The sequence below is a fragment of the Euprymna scolopes genome, chromosome 7, assembly GCF_053919585.1.
Source record: "Euprymna scolopes isolate OS-2025 chromosome 7, ASM5391958v1, whole genome shotgun sequence".
NCBI lineage: Eukaryota > Metazoa > Mollusca > Cephalopoda > Sepiida > Sepiolidae > Euprymna > Euprymna scolopes.
The window spans coordinates 162,056,596-162,080,492 of record NC_136488.1 but is presented as its reverse complement, the minus strand read 5'-3'; the positions used below and the strand labels follow the sequence as shown (position 1 = coordinate 162,080,492).

The window sequence follows — 23,897 nt, the reverse complement described above, 5'->3', positions numbered from 1 at the left end:
CTTTCACTTTTATAGATATAGAGATAGGTTTATTTATTTATTTATTTATTATTATTATTATTATTATTATTATTATTATTATTATTATTATTAATAATAATAATAATAATAATAATAATAATTCTGATTTCGTTTATGAACGTCTCTCAGGAAAGGGATAGGATTCATTTCCAGAGGATTTCCCTCAATTCCGGCTTCAAACCAGGAGCTTCAAAGATCTAGAGTTTTCCTAAGGATGTTGGTGGTACCTATAATTGCAGAGGTTTGAAGGCCGCCTAAAACATCGGGGATTTGTAGTTTTTTCAATTGTCCTTCCAGACGACTTGATACTATTCCTAGCGTACCAACTACGACCAGGATTATTTGTGTTTTAACCCCGTGTATCCGCCTTATCTTCAATGCCAATGGAGCATAATTGCTCCACTTCTCATTCTCCTTCTCTCTCACATTGCTGTCCCAGGGTACTGAGAAGTCTACAATCTGCCAGTTTTTTGGGACTTTGTCAATGACGATTAAATCCGGACGATTATGTTCAAATTGCTTGATCGTTATGACACTTTTGTCCCACCATACCTCTACCTTGCCATCCTCACTTGTTCTCACTTCATCAGGCACCTCCTCAAACCATTTTCCAGCACACTTCACCCCAACCCTCTTACACACCTCCCAATGTATCTGGAGTCCCATGCGATCGTGTCTCTGCAAGGTGCGCAATTGACTCTAAGGTCTTACCACAATTCCGGCATTCTGCAGCAACTTCCTCTCCTAGAACCACTTTTTTGAACAATCGTGTTCCTAATGCCTGCTCTTGTGCTGCACAAACAAAATCTTCAGTAATCTTAGCTAGATACCCAGCTCTAAACTATTGCCATGATCTTTCATCAGCCACTTCTGCTATATCCTGGAAGAACCTTCCATGCATTTTCTTCCTAGCCAGTTCCTCTGCCCTTTCTCTATCCATACGTTTCACATAATCAGCCTTGGTCTCACACACCTCCATTTCATTGGCCACAACCTTAAGCATCCACTCCTCACTTCTAGTCAAATGCTCCTTCAACGACATCTCCTCGGTTCTAAAACAATCTTTTACACTTTTCAATCCTCTCCTACCATCTTTCCTCTTTTGATACAGTCTTGCTACGCTACTTCGAATGTGAAATATACCAAACATTGCTAAAACTTTTCTTGTTTTGATATGCATGGCATGCAAATTCTTGTCAAACCATTCTAAAATTCCCGCACTGTATCTCAAAACACTGACTGCCCATGCATTTACTGCTTTCATTAGGTTTCCTCCATACAGTTTCGACTTTGCAATTAGTTTCACTCTTCTAAGATACTCCTTCCTGACTTTTTCTTTCATTCCTCTGTTCATGATGCCTACACCCTCCAGCCCTCCCAAATACTTATATCCTGTATCTTCTATTTCTTTCATGATTTCTTCATTTGGCAGCACTATTCCATTCGAATGAACCTTTACTCCTCTTTTCATCACCAGCACCGCACATTCACTAATCCCAAACTCCATCCCAATGTCTTCTGAGTATGTCCCCACAAATTCTACCAGTTTCTCCATTTCCTTTTCATTTCTACAGAATATTTTCAAATCATCTATAAACAGTAGATGGTTGAGGCGTCTGTCACCAGATCCAAAGTTATACCCCAGTTTTTCTCTCTTCAAGAGGATGCTCAGTGGCATCATTATCATTACAAAAAGAAGTGGTGATAACGAATCTCCTTGAAATATCCCACGTTTAATGCCAAACTGACCCATCTCCTCTTTGTTTGCTGTCAGCACCGTTTTCCATTGAGCTATACTTGTCTCCAAAAGCCCTACCATATTCTCAGCAACCTGCATCATCAATAGTGTTTCACGTATCCATGAATGGGGAACCATGTCATAAGCTTTTCTGTAATAGATCCATGCTACGCTCAGATTCCTCTTCTTCTTCTTCGCATCCTGCATTATTGCTTTATCAATTAGTAGTTGCTCTTTAGTACATCTTGAGCCTTTCCGGCACCCCTTTTGTTCATCACGAAAAACACCATTACTCTCTAGATGTTCATAAATTTTCTCCACAAATATTCCAGTCAACAGTTTCCACATCAATGGCAGACATGTAAGTGGTCTATAATTATTGGCATCTGTTCCTTTTGCAGGATCTTTCCTAATCAGTTTTGTTCTTCCCTTCACAAGCCAATCAGGGACATCTCATGACTTTGCAGAGCAGCAGCTATAGGTGGATAAAGGCATGAAAACTGTTTAAACCAGAAACCCATCACTCCATCTGGACCAGATGCCTTCCAGTTTGTCATCCTTCGTATGCCAGCTTTAACGTCATCGACGTTCTTCATCTGCTGCATTTCTGATAGCCTTTCTCTGACCTCTCCCAACCAGCTAACCTTCTCATTATATCGCCCTTCGACAGACCAAATCCCACTCCATAACTTCCTTGCATCTTTTGCATTTGGAGTGTTGTTATTTCCCGCCTGTTTACTAATATTTAATTCTTTATACAGCTGAGACTGATTGTTCCAAAAAAGGTTGTTCTGCCGAAATGCAACACTTTTTCCAACAAAGTTCCTAATTTTTATACCACCAGTGTGGACCTTCTCTTTCAACATTGTTAGAACGTTCATCGTTCCTTTTTCCAGCAATCTATACCTCCTTTGAAGCTTGTCCTTAGCTTTCTGTCCTAGTTTAACTCCTTTTCTTATTTCTTCGATTCTACCAATGTCTTTCCGCCACCGTTTAATACTTTCTTCAAGCCGCCTTTGCCAGTGTGGCCTTCTATCCTTCATTTTTCCCTTTTTCTTCTGTAATAAACCAAGACGATTCGCAATAACGTATGACGCTGCATATAGAAGCCTGTTAAGTTCCGTAATCGATATGTTATTTCTTACGATGTTGTGGATTACTCCTTGAATTATTTTTACCTCGCTTTTCACCTTCCGCCTATCACTACTCTTCATACTTGGAACCTCTATGATATCGTCTCTAAGAAGAACCTCTCTTAACTTCTGAAGTACTTCTTTTTCTACAGAAGTCAAAAGTTCAAACTTCATCGCCACTTCTCCATACATCTGCTCCTTTCACTACTACTACTACTACTACTAATAATAATAATAATAATAATAATAATAATAATCATTATTATTATTATTATTATTAATAATAATAATAATAATGATTATTATTATTACTACTACTACTACTTTTTTATTTTTTTATTTATTTATTTATTTTATTTATTTTTTTATTTTTTTTTTTTTTCAATTCTTTTCCAGTGGACCGAGAATCGAATCGTGGATGGTTTTTATTACAAAAGAATTGAATGTTTCCCGTATCTTCTCACATGGCGAAAGAAAAGATGTCAGCCAGTTCATGCCCAGAGACACGTCCGCTTCTTTTAACAACACACAGAGGGTTGTTGAGTGATTTCCAAGTCCGGTTGTAGATCGTCGGAGATAAACGAAACTGGAAATGGTGTTTGGAAGGCACGAAGAGGATATCGAGACGGCAATCAAAGTTGTCATCGTCGGTAATGGTGGCGTCGGAAAATCCAGCATGATTCAGCGATATTGCAAAGGGATATTTACGAAAGAGTACAAAAAAACCATCGGAGTGGATTTTCTGGAGAGACAAATTGAGTAAGTTAATTTCGGCGACATCTGTTTTCGCTTTCTTTCTTTTTTGCGGAGAATCATTTTTTTTTTTTTTTTTTTTGGTTTTGTTTTTTGTTTATGCATTTCCGTTTGTGAATGTTAGAACAATAGTAATTTTCTCGGTTAAATGTCGCATGCGTGTTTTGAGATCCAGATCGGGAAGAAGCGTCAACTCCAGTACTCGTGTTAGGGGGTCATACCTTACCCCATCTATTCGGAAAATATTCAAACTGTAAGCAAAATATTATGTCCAGTTTTCTTTTTCGTTTGCCCCTCCTCTCTCTCTCTCTCTCTCTCTCTCTTTCTTCCTCTCTCTCTATCTTTCTTTCTCTCTCTTGTTCTCTTTTATCTGACGTCATATCCGCCTGTTCATATCAGAGACTTTTGCGCTCTCTATCTTCTTCCACTTCTTAAAATATCGCTAACTTTACATATTTATTTCAGCTACGAGTCATTGTCAGGGATTATTCCCTGACTATATATAACAAGGCGTGTTCCTTGGAGTTTTAGTGGCAACAACTTTCTCCAGATTTCTAACATACTCTGCTCCTCTCGATAACTGTTGCAAATAATTTTGCGTAATCGGAACAGCCGTTTACTATTTACGATGTATCTCTTACAACAACGGTTGGCTTTCTCTGGAATTTGAGTGACAATAAGTCTACCCAAGGTTCTAGTACTCTCTTTAGTACCTCTAGTAGTAATCAAGTTGATGCCCCCTCTCTTCGATGTTTTCATCTTCGTTGGTCATTCATTTTGTGTTGTATCAGCCGAAGTGTGTGCTACCACGCACGTGCGTGGTAAGGATGCTTAGATAGATGGGAGATAATGAGATTTATGGTAGTTTTAGTTACTTTTGATTCGTGCAGAGTTCTTTCTATAGTTGGCTATTTTTTCTTATATGGGTTAGTTTCGGTAATCGATGATATTTGTTGATATTTCAGTTGTTTTCATTGAAGTTGTACGTTGTATGCTGTCAATCTCCCTTTTGACTCCAATTTCTTCTTTTAATTTTTTGCAGAGTTTCTCGAACTGTTCATAGTGCTCCTTCAAGTATTGGTATTACAGTAACGTCTTCATGCTTCATATTGCTTTCGGTTCTCTGAGAAGTTTCATGTATTATCTTTGGATTCTCGCCAGAATACAATAGCAAAAAACTACCAGTTAGCAATATATATATATATATATATATATATATATATATATATATATATATATATATATATATATATATATATATATAAAAATAGGTAATAAAAAATTGAATAACACACTTCGTATGACTCCCAGTTACCCCCCCCCCAAAAAAAAAAAAAACTAAATAAATTAGATAAATAAAATAATTGTTATTCCATTTGTTGTGGAGATATTTATTCACGAATTGAACAACATTAGGGAAATTGATTATGTGGTGAAAGTAATGCAGACGAGTGCGCCTCTCTCTCTCTCTCTCTCTCTCTCTCTCTCTCTCTCTCTCTCTCTCTCTCTCTCTATCCTGTCGGATGACGGAATGACGGAATGAGGAAAGGAAAGAAAAGATCTTCGTTTGTAGAATATTAGTAGTAATATTATAGCAATATGGCATTAATTTGCATACGGAAACAGACGCTGCTATGAAAAGGACGAATTAGAAGCAAGGAACATGAACTGGAATAAATACATTGAGAACATTGTCAAGGCTGCTGCGAAGGAGGTGGGTTGTATTTATTTGCTTCCCCACTGAGCAAATTAGGCACAAGGCCGTTTTTAATGTGGAGAGAGAGAGGGGGAGGGGGAAGGGAAAAGGGGACCAGCTCCCGAGAGGTGGGAAATGGCCAGCTGGTATGTTGGGTTGCCCCTGCATGAACCAGAAGATTGCCACTAGGGCGATGGTCTTTGATTGCAGCATCTGCCGGAGCAGATACTACACTTTGATCTTGGCCTGAAGGCCACAAAGGTGCCCCCGCGAGGGAGGCCGGCGATATTTATTTGCTGCCCCACCGAGCAAATTAGGCACAAGGCCCAAGTAGGGTTGACCTTACATGGACCAGAAGATTGCCACAAGGGCAATGGTCTTTGATTGCAGCATCTGCCGGAACAGATACTACACTGTGCTCGTCTTTGCTTGGCCCGAAGGCCACAAAGGTGCCCCCGCGAGGGGGGCCAGCTCTCTCTACTTTCCTAGAAAACTACTTACACCTGAAAGTATCTTGTACCTCTATAAGGCCACCATCCGCCCATGTATGGAGTATTGTTGTCACATTTCGGCTGGTGCATCTACCACTAGTCTCTCGCTCCTAGACAAGGTTTAAAAGAGAGTCGCCAACCTAATAGGTCCTGAACTGTCATCTAAGCTTCAGCCTCTGTCTCATCGACGAAATGTTGCACCCCTCTGCCTGTTCTACAAGTATTTTAATGGTGGATGCTCCGACGAACTACAAGCCCTTGTGCCCCCTCGACTTAAATACCCCGGACAAACCCGACACGCAGCAAAATCCCACCCCTACACAGTAGAGATCCCTAGGTGTAAGGAAGGCCTTCTACTCCAATAGTTTCTTCCTCAGAACTGCTAGACTTTGGAACTCCCTTCCGGGATTCTGCTTTCCCAACTGTACTGACATGCAGAAGTTCAAGTGTAATGTGAACAGACATCTTGCTGCTCATCTTCCTTCATAATACCCATGAAACTTATGTCCCCAATAGTATCCCCCTACTTCAAAGTGGCACTGTGTCTTGTTTGGGGTAAAAATTGAATTTAAAAAAATCGACGTGGTTTCTAGTTTTTCGACAGCTGAGAGAAGGGGCAGTGGAAATTATATTTGAAGTTAGCCTTGAGAAAGCAGGAGTTCAAGCAAATATTTTTCTTCAATTAATTTTCTTTTTTCTTTTTTTTCTCATACAGCTATATAACTTCAAAACAACTTTACCAGTCCACACTGTTTTCAAGGGATTTGAAACACCTGCAATTTGACAAAGAGGTTTTTCCCCGAAATATAGAACACAATCACACATCAGATCACTGTGCATAAGTTTGGACTTTTCAAGTAAAATTTACTATTGTAAAAAATAAATAAATAAAACAAACAAATAAATAATATAAAGAGAAATTTATAGAAAATCACTTGCTTTTGTCTTCTCAACGCCGACAACTTTCCATTTCTTGCATTGTGATAACCTTCTAATATTTGCCTTAATATACACCGCACGTAATGCTTCAATCAAACTACATCTTAATATTTTCTTTGATCTTCACTCTGTCATTTGCTGTGACGATGTAATCCATGATTTGTCAGTTTTCCCTTCCTGTTAAATATGATCATGTCCGGTCTCCTTGTTCGGATGAGTTTGTTTTTACTACCATGTCTAAAAGGATTTTATGGTTTTGTTTTCTAGTATCGTCGCAAGTTAACTTTTTTATTATTGTATTCTCACACCAAACAAGGCGCAGTGTCACTTTCATGTATCGGGATACTATCTGGGACCTAATTTGCCGAGATACTATGTAGGGAGTTGGGCAGCAAGACGTCTGTTTACATTACACTACATGCCAGTACAGTTAATGAAGCAGGAACCCGAAAGGGAATTTCAAAGTCCACCAGTCCTAGGGAAGAAACTATTAGAGTAGAAGGCTTTTTTACATCAGGTGATCTCTACTGTGTAGGGGTGGAATTTTGCTGGTGGTCGTGTTTGTCGGGTGTATTTACATAGCGGGGACACAAGGGCTTGCAGTTCGTCAGAGCAGCAACTATTAAAATGTTTGCAAAACAGGCAGAAAGATGTCCCCAGAAAAATAACACAGTAGAAATTACAGCAGTAAAAATGGCACAAAGGGAAAATACAGATAACCATCTCACAATGAATTTATCAGAATCTTGAATCGAGTATATATCGGGGAGACAAAGAAATTTGTCAAATTGAAAAAAAATTATATCTACATTTTTCACATAGATGAGGACCCTCAACTAAAAAAAAAGCTTAGATTCTAAATTTTAGGTGATTGTATGTGAACAACCTGTAAAAAAAATTAGGGAGAAAAGAATATTATTTTAGAATTCAGAGTAGGGGATTAGTTTTGCATATTAAGGAGCTCTAACTCTTTGGTAGTGCTTGGAGCAGTTGCTCTATCATCAGCTATATAATATCAGGATAGTTGTAGTGCCATGTCATGCATGGAAAGGAACCCTGCTGCTATCTCTGGTGGGCTTTCATGAGGCTACAACTTTCTAGGCAGAACTCAGCTAAATGGACCGCTTTTGTGTGTATACTTGGCCTTAAAACTGGCCTACTTTGTTCAACACTCTCCCTGCAACCTGAAATTAAACAAAAACGTAATCAAATGACAACCCAAACAAATATCACGATCAAACCAGACAACCACCCAAACAAAACCAATGCTCCTCCTCCTTTGAGGCCCGGATTCACAAATATCTGTGGGCTTAAAAGTAATTGTTGTGGTTGCAAGGTTGAACAATAATTAGTAAGGAAATGCAATGAAGACGCAAACAACAAGATAACGCAATAATAAGTGTATTAAAGAAAAGGTATATTTACAATATGTACAAATGACGGTGTCGAGTCAGAGAGTCTTGGTGGGAGGACATGTACGCTCTTCGGCGTCACTTCCGGTGAGTAAGACACACCAAGGCCAACCTAGGCTTGCCATTTATAGTGTTATGTTATTCGCATATGCAAATAAGTGGTTGCCACCACAACAGTAATCTAGATGATGTAGAGTCATATCTCTTGCTAAACTCCCCAGATATTTTAGCATTAAGTGAAACAAACTTACACTCCTCAATCTCCTCTAACTACTGTAACATAACAGGATACCTCCTTCTCTGCTATAAAACGCGGATAGATATATGCATGGTCTTGGAGTCTATATTCAAAGCACCCTTCCTTTAACTAGAGGGCAACATCTTGAATCGGATGACTAGGCTTTTATGTGCTTTCAACTAGCCTTTCATCACTGCATTAGTTATATTTTCTCTACCGTTCTCCCGTCAGGACTGTATTGTAATCTATCATGTCTCTGATATTATAGATGCAACACTCTCCTTAGATAGCAAGACCTAAATACATGTGTTTGGTGACTTTAATGCCCACGACAAAAATTGGTTTGGTTTCTCAGGTTACACAGATTCAGCTGGATGCTGTACATGGGCTATAGAGAAACATAGAGGAGCCATTGTTCAAAATGACAAGGTACTACAAAAAGGCTGACTATGAAGCCATCAGAGAACACATCCGAGATGCCCCATGGACCAATATCATCTCTCTTCATAGTTTCTCTATAGTAATGTTCCCAACCCGCCCACCAAATCATGAACCCCAGCAGGCTTCACTTCTAGATCTATTCCTCACATAGTACCTGAGGATTGTGTAATTTATGCCAACAATCCATTTGGAAACGCAGGCCACCTAGTGGTATCAGTTGACAACAAACTTAAATCCCAAACTCAAGGTGAAGAGCCGTTGCTCAAAGCAACAAGGTACTACAAAAGGGTTGATTCAGAAGCCATTAGTACACATCAGAGATGCCCCGTGGACCAATATCTTCTCTCTTCCTGCTGAACAGACAACTAATTGATGCAAAGCGGGTATTGAAGCACATGTTCCCACATGGAAGTATTATAGCAAGCCCCACTCACCCCCATGGTTCACTACAGATTATGTAGCTGCCATTGTACAAAGACAGCATGCATTCCCCTGGTTCATACATCATGAGTCAAATACAAGTAGGCAAAAATTCATACTAGAAATCACTTATAGCTTCTCTATAGCCCATTTCCTCACACAAACAGCCTTGCAGATTGTGAACACCAGCAAGCTTAATTTCTAGACCTATTCCTCACCACAGTACATGAGGAATGTGTGACTAATGCCCACAATCCACTTGGAAGCGCAGATCACCTAGTGGTATCAGTTGATATCACACTTAAATCCTAACCCGAAGAGGAGCCATTGTTCAAAACGACAAGGTACTACAAAAAGGCTGACTAGGAAGCCATCAGAGAACACATCCAAGATGCCCCATGGACCAATATCATCTCTCTTCCTATTGAACAGTGTGCCAATAAGACAACCAAATGGTGCAAAGTGGGCATTGAAGCACATGTTCCCATATGAAAGTATTATAGCAAGTCTGACTCACCCCCCCATAGTTCACTACAGATTGTGCAGCTGTTATTGCACAAAGACAGCATGCATTTCACTGGTTCCTACGCCATAAGTCAAATACAAATAGGCAAAAATTTATAGATGCTAGAAATTATTGTAAGAAAGAAATACTTACAGCCAAAGGAAGGCATGCTGAAATAATCAGGGAATGCATAGAATCGCAGAGGATAGGAACTCGTGATTTTTGGAAAATCTATAATAGTGTAGGAAATAAATGATAATTCCCTTTATTATCCAACAACTAGAAGGTCGCATGTATGGCAACCGAGAAGGTTGGAACGGCTTGCCCAGCCATTTTCCTCCAACTCCATCTTAGAGCCAACAAACAATTCCATCCCAAATTTCCCTATTGAAACTGAAGCCACATTTGATGATGTGAAAATCACCCCTTCTCATGTCCGTGATATCATAAAAAATAAACACCTCCAAGGCACATGGGTCTAATCTCATCTCTGCTAATTAAGAAATGTTCAGCTGACCTAGCCCCCGTACTTTCCAAGCTCTACGATAAATGCCTTGCTGAATCTTGCTTTCCTAATAGCTAGAAGATGGCCTCTGTGATACCAATGTACAAGAATTCTGGTGAAAAGAACTGACCCTCTCACTTATCGCCCTATCGGTTTCTTCCCTCTCTTTGCTAAAATCATTGAGACCTTAATTAATCAGCACTCGTCTACCACCTCGCAAACCTTGGACAAACATTTAGGCAATACCATTTTACTGCAGGTATTTTAACAGTCATCTCTGAACATATATACCATGTCGATCCTTGGACCACTATTATTCCTGATATTCATTAACGACCTCCCTGATAATATTGTGTCCGAGATGGGTATATTTGCTGATGATACAACATTCTATAACATGCACAAGAAAAGAACAGATGCATACACATTTAAGAAAATAGCAGAATCGTTATAAAATGACCTCCAGACTTAGTGGAATGGTGCTATAAATAGATGGTAACATTTAATGCTAGTAAGACGAAGCTGCTCTCCTTTAACGATTACAATACGCCTCTCCAACCACCGATATCCATGACAAATAACACTCTACTTGAAAATTCTTCTTTCAAACTCCTAGGCTTAACATTCCTGGGCAATATGAACTGAAAAAAATACATTGAGGACATTGCTAAATTTGCCTTTTCAGCAACCTTCTGTTCCTCCGGCAATAGTGCACGATTTTTAAGGCTAAATTTGTTCTCTCAGTTTTACTGTTCATATGATACATCGTTGGTAAGCAAGTTATAGGTCTGTAGTTGCTGGGGACAGATCCTTCTTCCGTCTCTTTTAGTAGCAGTGTTGTTCTACCTTTAGTCATCCATCTTGGCAGGTCTGCTTCGTAGATACATCTTTTCAGGATCTGAATTAGTTTTGATGTAGTGTTGTGAATTTTTTTTAACTAGTATATGGGTATTCCGTCATTACCTGGTGCTTTCCAGTTTGACATTTTTCTTGGAGTTGTCTTGGGGTTCTCCTAGATGATTTTATTCTCTATGTCTTCTGTATTATTATTATTATTATTATTATTATTATTATTATCATTATTATTATTATTATTATTAGCTTTTGTTTGTGCAGCACAAGAGCAGGCATTAGGAAAACGATTGTTCAAAAAAGTGGTTCTAGGAGAGGAAGTTGCTGCAGAATGCCGGATTTGTGATAAGACCTTAGAGTCAATTGCGCACCTTGCAGCAGGGTGTAGTGGACTGGCCCAGAGAGAGTACCGCAAAAAGCATGGGAGTCCGGATATATTGGGAGGTGTGTAAAAAGGTTGGGGTGAAGTGTGCTGGAAAATGGTTTGAGGATGTGCCTGATGAAGTGAGAACAAGTGAGGATGCAAAGGCAGAGGTATTGTGGGACAAAAGTGTCATAACGACCAAGCAATGGAAACATAATCGTCCGAATTCGGTCGTCATTGACAAAGTCTCAAAAAACTGGCAGATTGTAGACTTTTCAGTACCTTGGAACAAGAATGTGAGAGAGAAGGAGAACGAGAAGTGGAGCAATTATGCTCCATTGGCCTTGAAGATATACAGGGTTAAAACACAAATAATCCCGGTCGTAGTTGGTACACTAAGAGTAGTATCAAGTCGTCTGGAAGGACAATTGAAAAAAAACTACAAATCCCTGATGTTTTAGGCGGCCTTCAAACCTCTGCTATTGTAGGTACGACCAACATTCTTAGGAAAACCCTTGATCTTTGAAGCTCCTGGGAAATCCTCGGGACATGAATCCCATCCCTTTCCAGAGAGACCTTGATAAACGAAATCAGAATTAGTAGTAGTAGTAGTAGTAGTAGTAGTAGTAGTAGTAGTAACTATCAGTAATTCACTGGAGTTTATACTCTTTCCTCTCCTTTCCATAATTCGCCACTTCCCAAGCTACTTCTGCCTCCCTTTATAGGCCATGTCTGATTGAGGATGAGGACTTTTGGACCAATTTTGATGCTGATAAATGGATGGTAAAGTGGCGATGGAGCACAGAACCACCTATGTTGACAAATCGGATTAGCTGCTACAAAAGCACGCTAACAGGAGATATAGGGTCGCAGTTTGAGAAGGAAGTTGGAAGGTGGATAGACGAAGGAATATTGATACCGTTGTCAGCGAAGGTTGAAAGAATTTTGTCGCTCATGGCCATGGTCCAACATATTAAGAAGAAAGTAAAGTTCAAAGAAAGAATTCCCAACCGTTATGCTCTCTTTCTCGCAATTCTCGGTATCAAACTCTAGTGCACATCTGTCAGAACTTACTTCTGCCAGTGGGGCACACTCTCTCTCTCTCTCTCTCTCTCTCTCTCTCTCTCTCTCTCTCTCTCTCTCTTTCTCTCTCTCTTTCTCTCTTTCTCTCTCTCTTTCTCTCTCTCTCTCTTTCTCTCTCTCTCTGACACACAAGCTTTTTATTTGAAAAACAGATTGCATCTCATTTGCATTTTTCCCCCAACACGCATTATCTCACGTGACCACCAGTCCATAAATAGCAGGAATGGCTATTTTTTTTTCCTTGTCCTTTTCCTGAAACGAACGACACGTTGTACAAGGTCAGGTTTGTACTACTTTTTAACCACATTTCATAAAACGAGGCTATTTCCATTCACGGTGCAAGATAAGTTTTAGTCGATGTTATCTTATACATTTCAATCCTGCTCCATTCTCAGTCCGTCCCTATGTCTTCATCAATTGAATGGGCCAGCCTCAATGCATCTCGTCAACAATCAGATTGCTTAGGTGACTGCAATTCAGTCACTACACCTGTATCCCAGTGAGTTCTAAATTTCACGTTGAGCATCTTCACATAAATCTCTTCTCGATTTCAGATTGCTACCGGCTCTTCCTCATCGTTATTTGTTCATGCCGATTTCAGGTTCCTCCGCCTACACGTAAAAATTGTCTTTTGTGATACTATTCCCTTTCCCTGTCCGACTGAAGGCATGACGATACCCAAATATCAGTTCAACTGGCGATTTCCCTTTTCTTTTCACTACTGGTTTCACGGTTCGATGTGTTTGCTCCACTGTATTATTTCCCGCTGCCTTGTTCTTGTGGTCAATCTCTTAAAGATCGTTTGAAGGAATTCTAAGCAGAAAACTTTGCCATTGTTCATCCCTACCTCCACTTTTAGAAAGCGTTCAAGAATTGCCTTTTCCAGTTCTTTCTCAACCGTCACCGCCGCTTCTGCACGTTATTATTTCTATACCGCCAGTCGCCCAGGTCAGCACTCAGTGTTTATTTGCCTCCCCACGAGAGCAGAGTTTTAAATGTCGAGAAAATCCAGTTTCTCAAGAAAGGGTATGTTGCATAGTGATTAAATCAGCTAGTGTAAATTTTGACAAGGGTCACACTTAGTGCCTTATAACCCAAATATACAATGTGGAAATGTTCCCAGGGTTGAGTCAAAGATGGCTGACATATAAGATGAACACTAAATGTCGTACGCAAAACAGAACGCTTTTTTGTTGGTTTTTTTTTTTTTTTGTAGCTGAGAGACACAAAGGTTTTCAAATCAGTCTCTCTGTGGAAGCCAATTTTGAAACATCAAATAACGCGAGTTTGGCCATGGGTTGCGCGGGAAAATTGGCCCATAATGTAGAGAACGTTGTAATCTCAGTGCAAAATGTTACCTTAATGTCTCTGTCCATGTGTATCACTCATTTCAGTTAAGAAATAACCAAATAATTAGCTAAGAAAATATTAGTCTCTCTCTTCTCAGTAAATTCTCTCCAAAATAAAGCCTTGAAGAAAACTGTCGGCGAACGTTTACTTCTCTATATAAAAACATTTATATGCAGCATAATTCACGTTGACACATGGTTTTCCCGTTAGATCACCAAAGTTAAGCTACGTTGAGCCTGGTCAGTATTAAAATGGGTGACCATTTGAGACTTTCAGGTGTTGTATGTGCTCTCTGCTTATCTCGGCATTGTGTCTAGTCGTCTTGGACTTCTCCGTGCCACTGGACTCAAGCAGTGCCGATTCAGGAGAAGTGAGGTTAGGGATTGCACAACCTTTGTCTCACAATTTCATGCGCAGCTACCCTTACAGGGGGTATCCATTGTCTCTTGAGGCTGAACGGAGGCATCATAAAGATATTCATTTTTGTTATTGAAAAGGTTAGATACACTGAATTGTGACGAAAATAAAAATTTTCTCGGACTAAAAGAGTTTCTCATCCGCGGGTCACAGACAGAACAGATGAAATGTAGCATCAGAACAGATACTAAACGTCGCTCCTAGCCAAAAGGACTAAACCAAATCCTAAAACAAAATAAGACTACAACATGCACACACACGCGCATGCGCACACGCACACACACACACATGCACACACACACACACACACACACACACAACAAAACTAAACACATACTTAAATCATTCGTTGACATCTATGCTGATGACACGACCATCTACGGCAACATATCAAAGACTGTAAATGACAAAGTTCTCTCTGATTCTCTCTCCTCTGATCTCGAACGTGTGGTTCAGTGGGGGAAGACGTGGCTGGTTACCTTTAATGCATCTAAGACCAAACTCCTATCTTTACATCATCAACGCTCTGATCCCCATCTGGCATCAATTGAAATGGAGAAGCCCCATGTTTTGACAAGCTTCTGGGTTTGTCCTTTACTCCTGATCTGAAATGAAACACGTACATCAAGTCTGTTGCCAAGGTCGCTGGAAAGATGGTGGGATCCTTCTACCGCTCCAGAAGATATCTCACTACTGATGCAATTCTCTATCTATATAAAAGCCAAGTACGTCCAAGGATAGAATACTGCTGCCATATCTGGGCAGGAGCTGCTAAAAACAGCCTATCCTGCCTTGACAGAGTACAAAATAGACTTCGTGGCTTAGTGGGGGATGTCCTTTTCTCTACCCTGCAACCTCTCTCCCACATAAGAGACGTTGCGAGCCTATCCTTGTTTTATCGTTATTTCCATGGCAGGTGCTCGTCTGAACTCCAATCTCTGGTCCCCCCTCGCCAATCCTTCACGAAAAACACCCGTCTAGCTGAATCCACTGTGAAAAATTTCCCCCACTCTTTATCTGTGCCTAAATCAAAACGTAGATTCCATGAACAAAGCTTCTTTCTTGGAAGTGCACGCCTGTGGAACTCTGTTCCGTCTGCCTGCTTCCCACCGGACTACAACTTGGATGTCTTCAAGTCCAACGTTAACAAATTCTTAATGAACCGCCCTCTTAAGTAAACACTTCATTAAATTTCCACACTAACGTACTGTACTTGTAATAATCCTTATCCCTGAGTGGCTTCCGGGCCTTGATAAGTGGTGACCACCGTGTAAAAATAAAATAAAATAAAATAAACAAGCAAGCACTTCCATCTCTTTTCCAAATACTGGTTTAGTTTAATAAAGATTTTTTTTTTCTAGATGAACCGACCTTCACAATTATGTTTTGCTTTATCTTCTTTTAATCGTTTTTATTAAAATCTTTGTAATGGCAGACGTTTGATTTATTTATTGAAGTATTTGCTGCCGATAAAAAGAAAAAAAAATGTAGTCGATAAGTCTGGAGAAAGAAACTAAAACGACCGCCAGAACAAAGACATCAATGGCAGCCGACGTCAGTTTGAAACTGAGTTGAAAACGTCCTGTTGATACGCGCATGCGTGTCTACGTTTATTTCCTTTTTAAGTCTTCGTTACCACGAAGTCAAACATATAAATCAAGTTCCCTAAAACGGTGCATTCCAGATTTAGACAAAAGTTGTTTTTAATACTTTAGTCAAGAACAATTTCTCCTCATTTGATCAAATCCATTACAAGATTTTGATTAGACAATCTTTCATTTTTAAGTCTTATAAGTCTTGAGAATAAACTGAAATTTTTGCTTCACTGGTGTATATTAATTGAATTTTCAAATGGGTGGTTATATTATGATTAGGACTATGACGAGAGCATATTCTTTTCATTATTTTGTATATATCAGTTAATATCTTATATGGTTATATAGAGTGATGTGGCTGAATCTAGCAAGATTCGAAATCGGGACCCCATAGTAAGAAGCCTAAATCCTTACCCCTCGTCCACCTCGCTGACTATTCGGATATATCGCGATTTACGTATATGTTATTTGTTTTTGTTTTTGCGATACGTCTTGAATGGATTCAATTATTTACGAAAGTTCATTTTTACCAAAATGGGAGTTCGGAATAATTTTCCCTTTAACCAATTTGGTACCCCCACATGGGGAGCGGTATATATATTATTTTAATTTTTCTCCGTTCAAGGTGGAATATAACTGAATAAGCATATATATATACTAGAAAAAGTACCCGTGGTTGACTGAGTTCAGAAACAGCCTACAGAAAATGGACTCTGATTTATGAAAGTATGATAGGTTATGAAAAGGAAGGGTTGTAAAGAGATAGCTGCGAATTAGGGGGTATCAAAACCAAAGCAAAATATGATGAAAGTAAAAATAAAATAGATAAACCCCATCATTTATTATACCATACCTGTTCACACTGAAACACTTATCACAATATTCTGTGGATCTATATTCAAAAAACCTTGTTAAACTTTGTGACATATTTTCATTCTATGGAGGTCCGGCGCGAACGAACACCCCATAATTTTATTATACCATATTTCTTCAAACTGAAACATAATTATCAAAGTATATTTACGCAGATGCATATGAAAAGTCTTTATTAAAGTTTGTGTCTATTTCCATTCTATGGAGGCTAGGCGCGAACACAGGCCCCACAATTTTATTATACCATCCCTATTTAAGTTAAAACGTACTTATCAAAGTATTCTTATGTACATCTATATCAAAAACACTTGTAAACGTTTTTTTTTATTATTTTTAAATTTATTTTCATACTTTGTGAACCAGGCGCGAACGCAGACCCCACAATTTTAATGAACCACCGTTCTGCCAGATCAAACATACCCATTCCTGTGTCTCGATACATCTTCTATCATTATATGTAATCAGTTTTTTAAAATAGTCAACCATATAGTAGCCTATCCGTGACCACACACACACACACACACACACACACACACACACATTCAGCTTTATATATATATATATATATATATATATATATATATATATATATATATATGATGATGATTGCAATGTCTTGTCAGACGAGTGCCACTCCCTCAGTCACTGAAAGTCCATGAGAGAAGACGGTCCTTGGCATACATACATATATATACATATACACACATACATAGACATACATACCCATAAACATACACACATGCACACATGCACACATCCATACATACACAATACATATAACACATACATACAAACATATACATACACACATATACATATATATGCATACACATATATACTATCATATACAAATACATACACACATATACATACATATTCACATACATATACGTACACATGTATGCACATATACATAGATACACATAAAGTTACCTACATATACGTACACATACACATATATGCACCTATACGCATACATATATATACATATATACATATACATACACACAAATATATATATATATGTATATACATACAAACACACATAAACATGTATACACAATAAATAAATAAAAATATATACACACATACATATATACATATATATACAAATAGGTATACATACACATACATACACTAGTAGATATATTCACATACATACATACATACATACATACATGCATACACACACCTATGCATATATAGAATGATGGCAGATCAATTATTACATGCTTCCAGCATTTCAGGGCTACACACATGACACTTTTTCCATCGTCACGGACAATTTTTATAGACAAATGCCTGAGGAAGTATCTATACAAAGATGATGTTACAGAGTTTTAGCTTTGTACGACAGCTAAGTCTCTCTATCGATTCAAAATGTCGAGATCCAGCAACAAGCATGAGCAAGATAGCCAGCAACAAGTCAAAATGCAGACCAGCTTAATGCGGGTACTGGTCTCCCACTTTATGTATTTTTTTTAATAAGAGATTTGCTTCACCCAGAGGGGTTGCCTTAACAGGGCTTTTGGGAGTCCTCTCCACCCCACACACATATCGAAATAAAGATATACACGTACACATACAAGCATGCATACAAACAGATGAACGCAAACATACATACGCAAGAAAAAGTACACATGACAACATGCACATACACTCATACATTCATAAATACACGCATGTACATACATATGCACACACACCCACACATACACGTACATGTAGAATATATATGAAGGAGCATTTATGATGACGATGATGATGATTGTTACGAATAGGTGAATTCAACATGAATAAAAGAGTAAAACAATCCCAAATACACAGAATATATATATATATATATATATATATATATATATATATATATATATATATATAAGTGAAAATGTATGTGTGTGTGTCTGTGTACATTTCCATACGCAATAACTCTGTCAATTTTCAGTCTACAGACTCGAAATTTGGTATACACGGTACTGAGATTTGGGAAAATCGATCTGATCAGTTTTCGGCCAGAAATTTGGCGATTAAAAGGTCAAAGTTCAACGATTTGACATTTGAGAACTCTACCACACCCCTCCAACAATTTGGGGTCTAAGCACTTGAAATTTTAGATATAGGTTCCTTGGACATGGATCTAACTTAATAACTTGATTTGAGCCCAAAACAATAAATTTTAAGTGGTCATAATAGGGATCAAAGTTTAAAAAATTGACCGGTTTTTTTTTTGTTCTTTTTTGCTCAACGTACACCTCCAAATACCCGGGCAACGCCGGGCTGAAATGCTAGTTTATCTATAAAAGCGAAAGTGTCTGTGTGTGTGTATGTGTGTGTGTGTGTTTGTGTGTGTCCATCTCCCTCCGTCTGTAAATATATAAAAAGAACGCACCCAGAAAGACACCCATTTATTTAAATATATTTTGTTTAAATACGATACGTTCGTTTTATTACTTACATTAAGAAGTTTTGCGTAAATAGAAAAGTTGTTGTTTTTTTTTTTAATCCTTAAAAGTTTTGTAAATATTTAATATTAAAGAAAGTGTTTTGTAAATATATATTTTTTCTTTTAAATGTTAAAAAGTTTTGTAAATATATTTTTAAAAAATCTTGCTCGCGAAAATTCGGTCATGTCTGCTATTTGACGTGTTTACAACCAACCAACGGCAATGCCAAGGTCGAACAACCGGTGTCAATGGAAATATGCGCCTATCTTTGTCGTCTGCTACCGGGGTATCTAATCTTTACTTGGTCCGTTTAAATTTATTGAATTTGTCAACGATATTTTAGTTGCTAAGTCAGATTTAAATATTTTCTCAGCTATAACCTAATTTATTGCATGAATAAATATTTTTATCATATATATATATTGTTTTCACGTTTAAACACGCTGCTATTACTGCGATTTAATTAGAACTAGCCTGGGTGCCCGACGTTGCCCGGGTGTTTGGAGGTGTGTGTTCAGCAAAAAATTTTAAAAAGTGGTAGTAAGAAGGCGGGCTCGAACACGACCCCGAAGAAGGAAAAGAATGTAAAAAAAACGTGACGTCTTTGCCGTTGCATCCATCGCCAAACTGGAAGTGACGAAGGTTTAGATTAAGGTTAGTCAATAGTCGATGACTTTCAAAAATATCGGCGAAAAAATCGACCCCTCCCTGTAGAAAAGTGCTCAGAAAAGTTTTATTCAATTTTTCGATATTTGTCGTCCCATGTCGATCTCGTGAAACGATACCGATCTCGTGAAAATCCGTCGTTTCTGTCAAATGTTTTAGGCAGACATACATACATACATACATACATACATACATTTAAACAGACAGGTGAGATTTATATTACAGATTAATAACCATTTATTTTCATTAAAATGAAAGATTTCTTAATTTTTCGATACATTTGTTTAATTTTTCTCCGTTCAAGAGACGCTACTCTATATCAGAAGTATACTGTATTATCTCCCTTATATATTATAATCATTTTCCTTAGATGCGTTATTAGTTTAAACTGTACTAATAAAATGTTATTATATATTATTTAATTATTGGAATTTTTTGGAGATGAGTAATTTGTATATTTTATTCCGCAAATAAATAAATAAATTGTCATTACTTTCTAATTTAATAATTTTATTTTATTTATTTTTTTAATTAATTGATTTCTTAAAACATTTATTGATTATATTATTTATTTAAACCGGTATATTTTAAATCAATTGCAGTGTAAACTAATCTATATTTATATACATGTTTTTATTAATTTCTAATATAATTTTAAATATTGACTATATTCAATTCAATGATTACATTTTCAAATGAATACAAAAAACATGCCTGTTGTAATTTATCGTGAAATTCTAATTATTTTTTAAAACTTATTTTAATTCAATAAATGTTTAGATAATGTTTTTGTTATTGTTTATTTAGTAAATTGGTTTTGCTTTTACCAATACGTTACATTAACAACATATTTTATTAATATTGGTTATGAATGAAAAACACAGAATTGCCAGTTTAAACATTTGTCCTCTTAACCCTCTCGTGTTGAGTGTCATCTTCCGTTTTTATATTCCAACATCTAATGGTTCAATTTTTCGTTGAAACGTTTCTCCATCATTGAAATATCCTGATGGAATCTCTCGCCATGTTCATCACTCACGTCATTAAGATTTTCTGCAAAATTCTCGAAGGTGACAATTTTGCAACAAAATGTACCTAGTTCGGCAAAAAGAAGGCCAGGCATGGATTTTCCGTGCATGTCAAAATGACCACAAATGTTCTGAAGTTTTTTTTGTTTTTTTTTTAGTGTTGCACAATATTATTAATTGAGGAACTACATTATTTAACAACAGCATCATCAATTTCATTCTTAATTTTTGATTGAATTTTCTTGTTGATTTCTGTTTCAGACTGAATTCTCAGGATATCCGATTGATGTTGTGGGACACGGCAGGACAAGAAGAATTTGATGCCATCACCAAAGCCTACTACCGAGGTAACATTCAATTTTATTTATTCGCTAGATACCCCTGTAATATTATCACATATCATATGTATATCATATGAGCGTAGCATAAGCATGACCTCACGGACTCACAGATACATACATACATACATACATACATACATATATATATATATATATAAGCGACGGATTTTCACGAGATCGGTATCGTTTCACGAGATCGGTATGGGACGACAAATATCGAAAAATTGGCTAAAAACATTAATTCCTTCACCCTCGACTGAGCACTTTTCTACAGGGAGGGGTCGCTTTTTTCGCTGATATTTTTGAAAGTCATCCCTCTTTTCGATTGACTAACCTTAATCTAAACTTTCGTCACTTCCAGTTTGGCGATGGACGTAACGGCAAAGACGTCATTTTTTTTCACATTCTTTTCCTTCTTCGTGGTTGGGTTCGAGCCCGCCTTCCTACTGCATATATATATATATATATATATATATATATATATATATATATATATATATATATATATATATATATACAGGTTGGGTTATAGGAAACGGATGTTTTTAAAGAGAACAAACTCTGCGAATATTTCAATAAAAAATCTATAATATACATAAAAACATTTACTAAACTACTAACTACTAAACATTTACTAATTTACTACGCCTATGGAATTGTCGTTCGTTTTCCGGCTTTCCAACTGACCACAAACTGGTTGTCTTCAAGTCTAATGTAAATAAGTTTTTGATGAGCCGTTCTATATAAGTTAACAAATTTACCATTACTAACGATTACTTTATTGTCCAATTGTCTACTGTATACTCTTTAATCCTTATCCTCGATAAGTGGTGATGCCTTTGTAAAAAAAAAAACTATTCCATTATAGAATATCCCTTACTCAAGGAGAGCAAGGAGCGTTCTAAAACATCCGTTTCCCCCTGACTCACCCTGTACATATACAGTCTTGGATGTTTCTTTAAATAAAACCTTTAAAACTATCTTTAAAAATGCCCTTCGTTGGAACATTATTTTGTCAATAAGTCAATTAATCCCCTGTGTAGTTTTACGTATATGGACAAACAATAGTACCAATGTCCTTAAAGGGGATCATCAGTTGTTTACCATGAAACACTCTTTCGGGGATTTAAAAACAAAACAGTGTATTAAATCCCAGCTCCCCAGCAGTGTTGATCAAACACCACCTCTCTTAAAACACATGAACAAAAATATTTTTTATTTAGTTTTTTTCCTTCAGATAAATTTAGGCTTAGGAATTCATGTCGTCTAAAAAATATTTCTTTACATGTGTCCCTCGTCTCTTTCTCCACAAATTTGTGCTTATTTACAAACTACTGTTTTATATAGTGTTTGGTCGAATCCATTCTTCTGCTGATCACCCCCCCCCGCTTCTTTGTTATTAGTATTACTTTTATTTACAAGGTGTCCCAATAAAATGTATACACTCTTTAAATGACCATAAAACCAACATTTATTATAAGAAAGAAAAGTTTCATGCATCAAAATACTGTGAACAAATAGAGAAACCAGCTAAATATCGAAAGTGTTCAAATTGTTGGCCATTGTAGCCCATGAACAACTTACAACGCTCACGGATTGAATCGAAAACGTTCCTAATCAGTTCAATTGGTATGTTGACACATCTTCTTTCAATGGTTGCTTTCAACTCATTCATTGTAGCTCGTTTTGTGGTGTGAATCCTGTGTTTAACATGCCCCCTTACCCCCGCCCCCCTCCCAATCCATTGGGGGGTCAAATCCGGAGAGCGTGAACAATACTCGATACTTCCTCTTCGTCCTAACTATTCGTTTCGCAAGTGACTATCATGATATGTTCTTACGTCATGATAATAGTGGGGAAGTGCTCCATCTCGCTGAAAGTGCCATTCTTTATTCCTAAACATCTCTTGGGAACGTGGTATAGCGTATTCATGTAGCAAGTCGAGATGATTTAAAGAGCGTATCCATTTTATTGGGACACCCTATATTTACATTTTTATTTATTCGTACTATCTTTACGATTATTAGTTAATACAAAATATATAAGATATATATGTATACAATTAGACATGTATAAGATATATATGTATAAATATAACATAAAGATATATAACATAGAGAGATATATATAAGATATGTTGTAATATTTTTGACTACTAATGGGGGTATATATTTAATTGCTGCCCACATCAGCAATATGTGGCACAAGGCCTGGAAAGTGGGAACCTCACAGGCTCCCCTAAAGAAGGGGCACTTCTGCAATTTTAAAAATTGCCTGAATAACCCCATCGGCATTCCCCGGTCGGAGCGCCTCAGGCAGCAAGCAATAAACTTGCCCCACCGGAAAGCCCGGTGGCAAGGCCTGGGAGGGTGGACCTCATAGGTATTACCCAGGCGGCGTACCTCAGTCCAACAGGTGCTGGGCCGGTTCCCGGCCCCTCACCTCTTGGGCTAAGTATCAAGTGACGAATCCTTGACATGTACTACCCTGTCTCCCTGCAGCCGAAGTCGCTAGGAGACACATCCCATCGCAATGGACTTCTAATGGGGGTATGATCGGTAGTTATTTAATTGCCGCCCACATCGGCAATAT

At 37.7% G+C, this 23,897-nt stretch overlaps 1 protein-coding gene across 3 annotated transcripts in view; it reads left to right on the top strand.

Annotated features, from left to right (window-relative positions):
- LOC145280117 (ras-related protein Rab-23-like) overlaps nucleotides 1–23,897 on the top strand; it is a 296,207-nt gene that overhangs the window by 231,418 nt on the left and 40,892 nt on the right. For all 3 annotated transcript variants that reach the window (XM_080131872.1, XM_080131870.1, XM_080131869.1), the window contains 2 exons: nucleotides 3,289–3,651; nucleotides 21,226–21,311. In XM_080131872.1, the coding sequence (XP_079987998.1) occupies nucleotides 3,485–3,651; nucleotides 21,226–21,311 (253 nt within the window). In that variant the 5' untranslated portion in view covers nucleotides 3,289–3,484. The remainder of the gene's footprint in view (nucleotides 1–3,288; nucleotides 3,652–21,225; nucleotides 21,312–23,897) is intronic.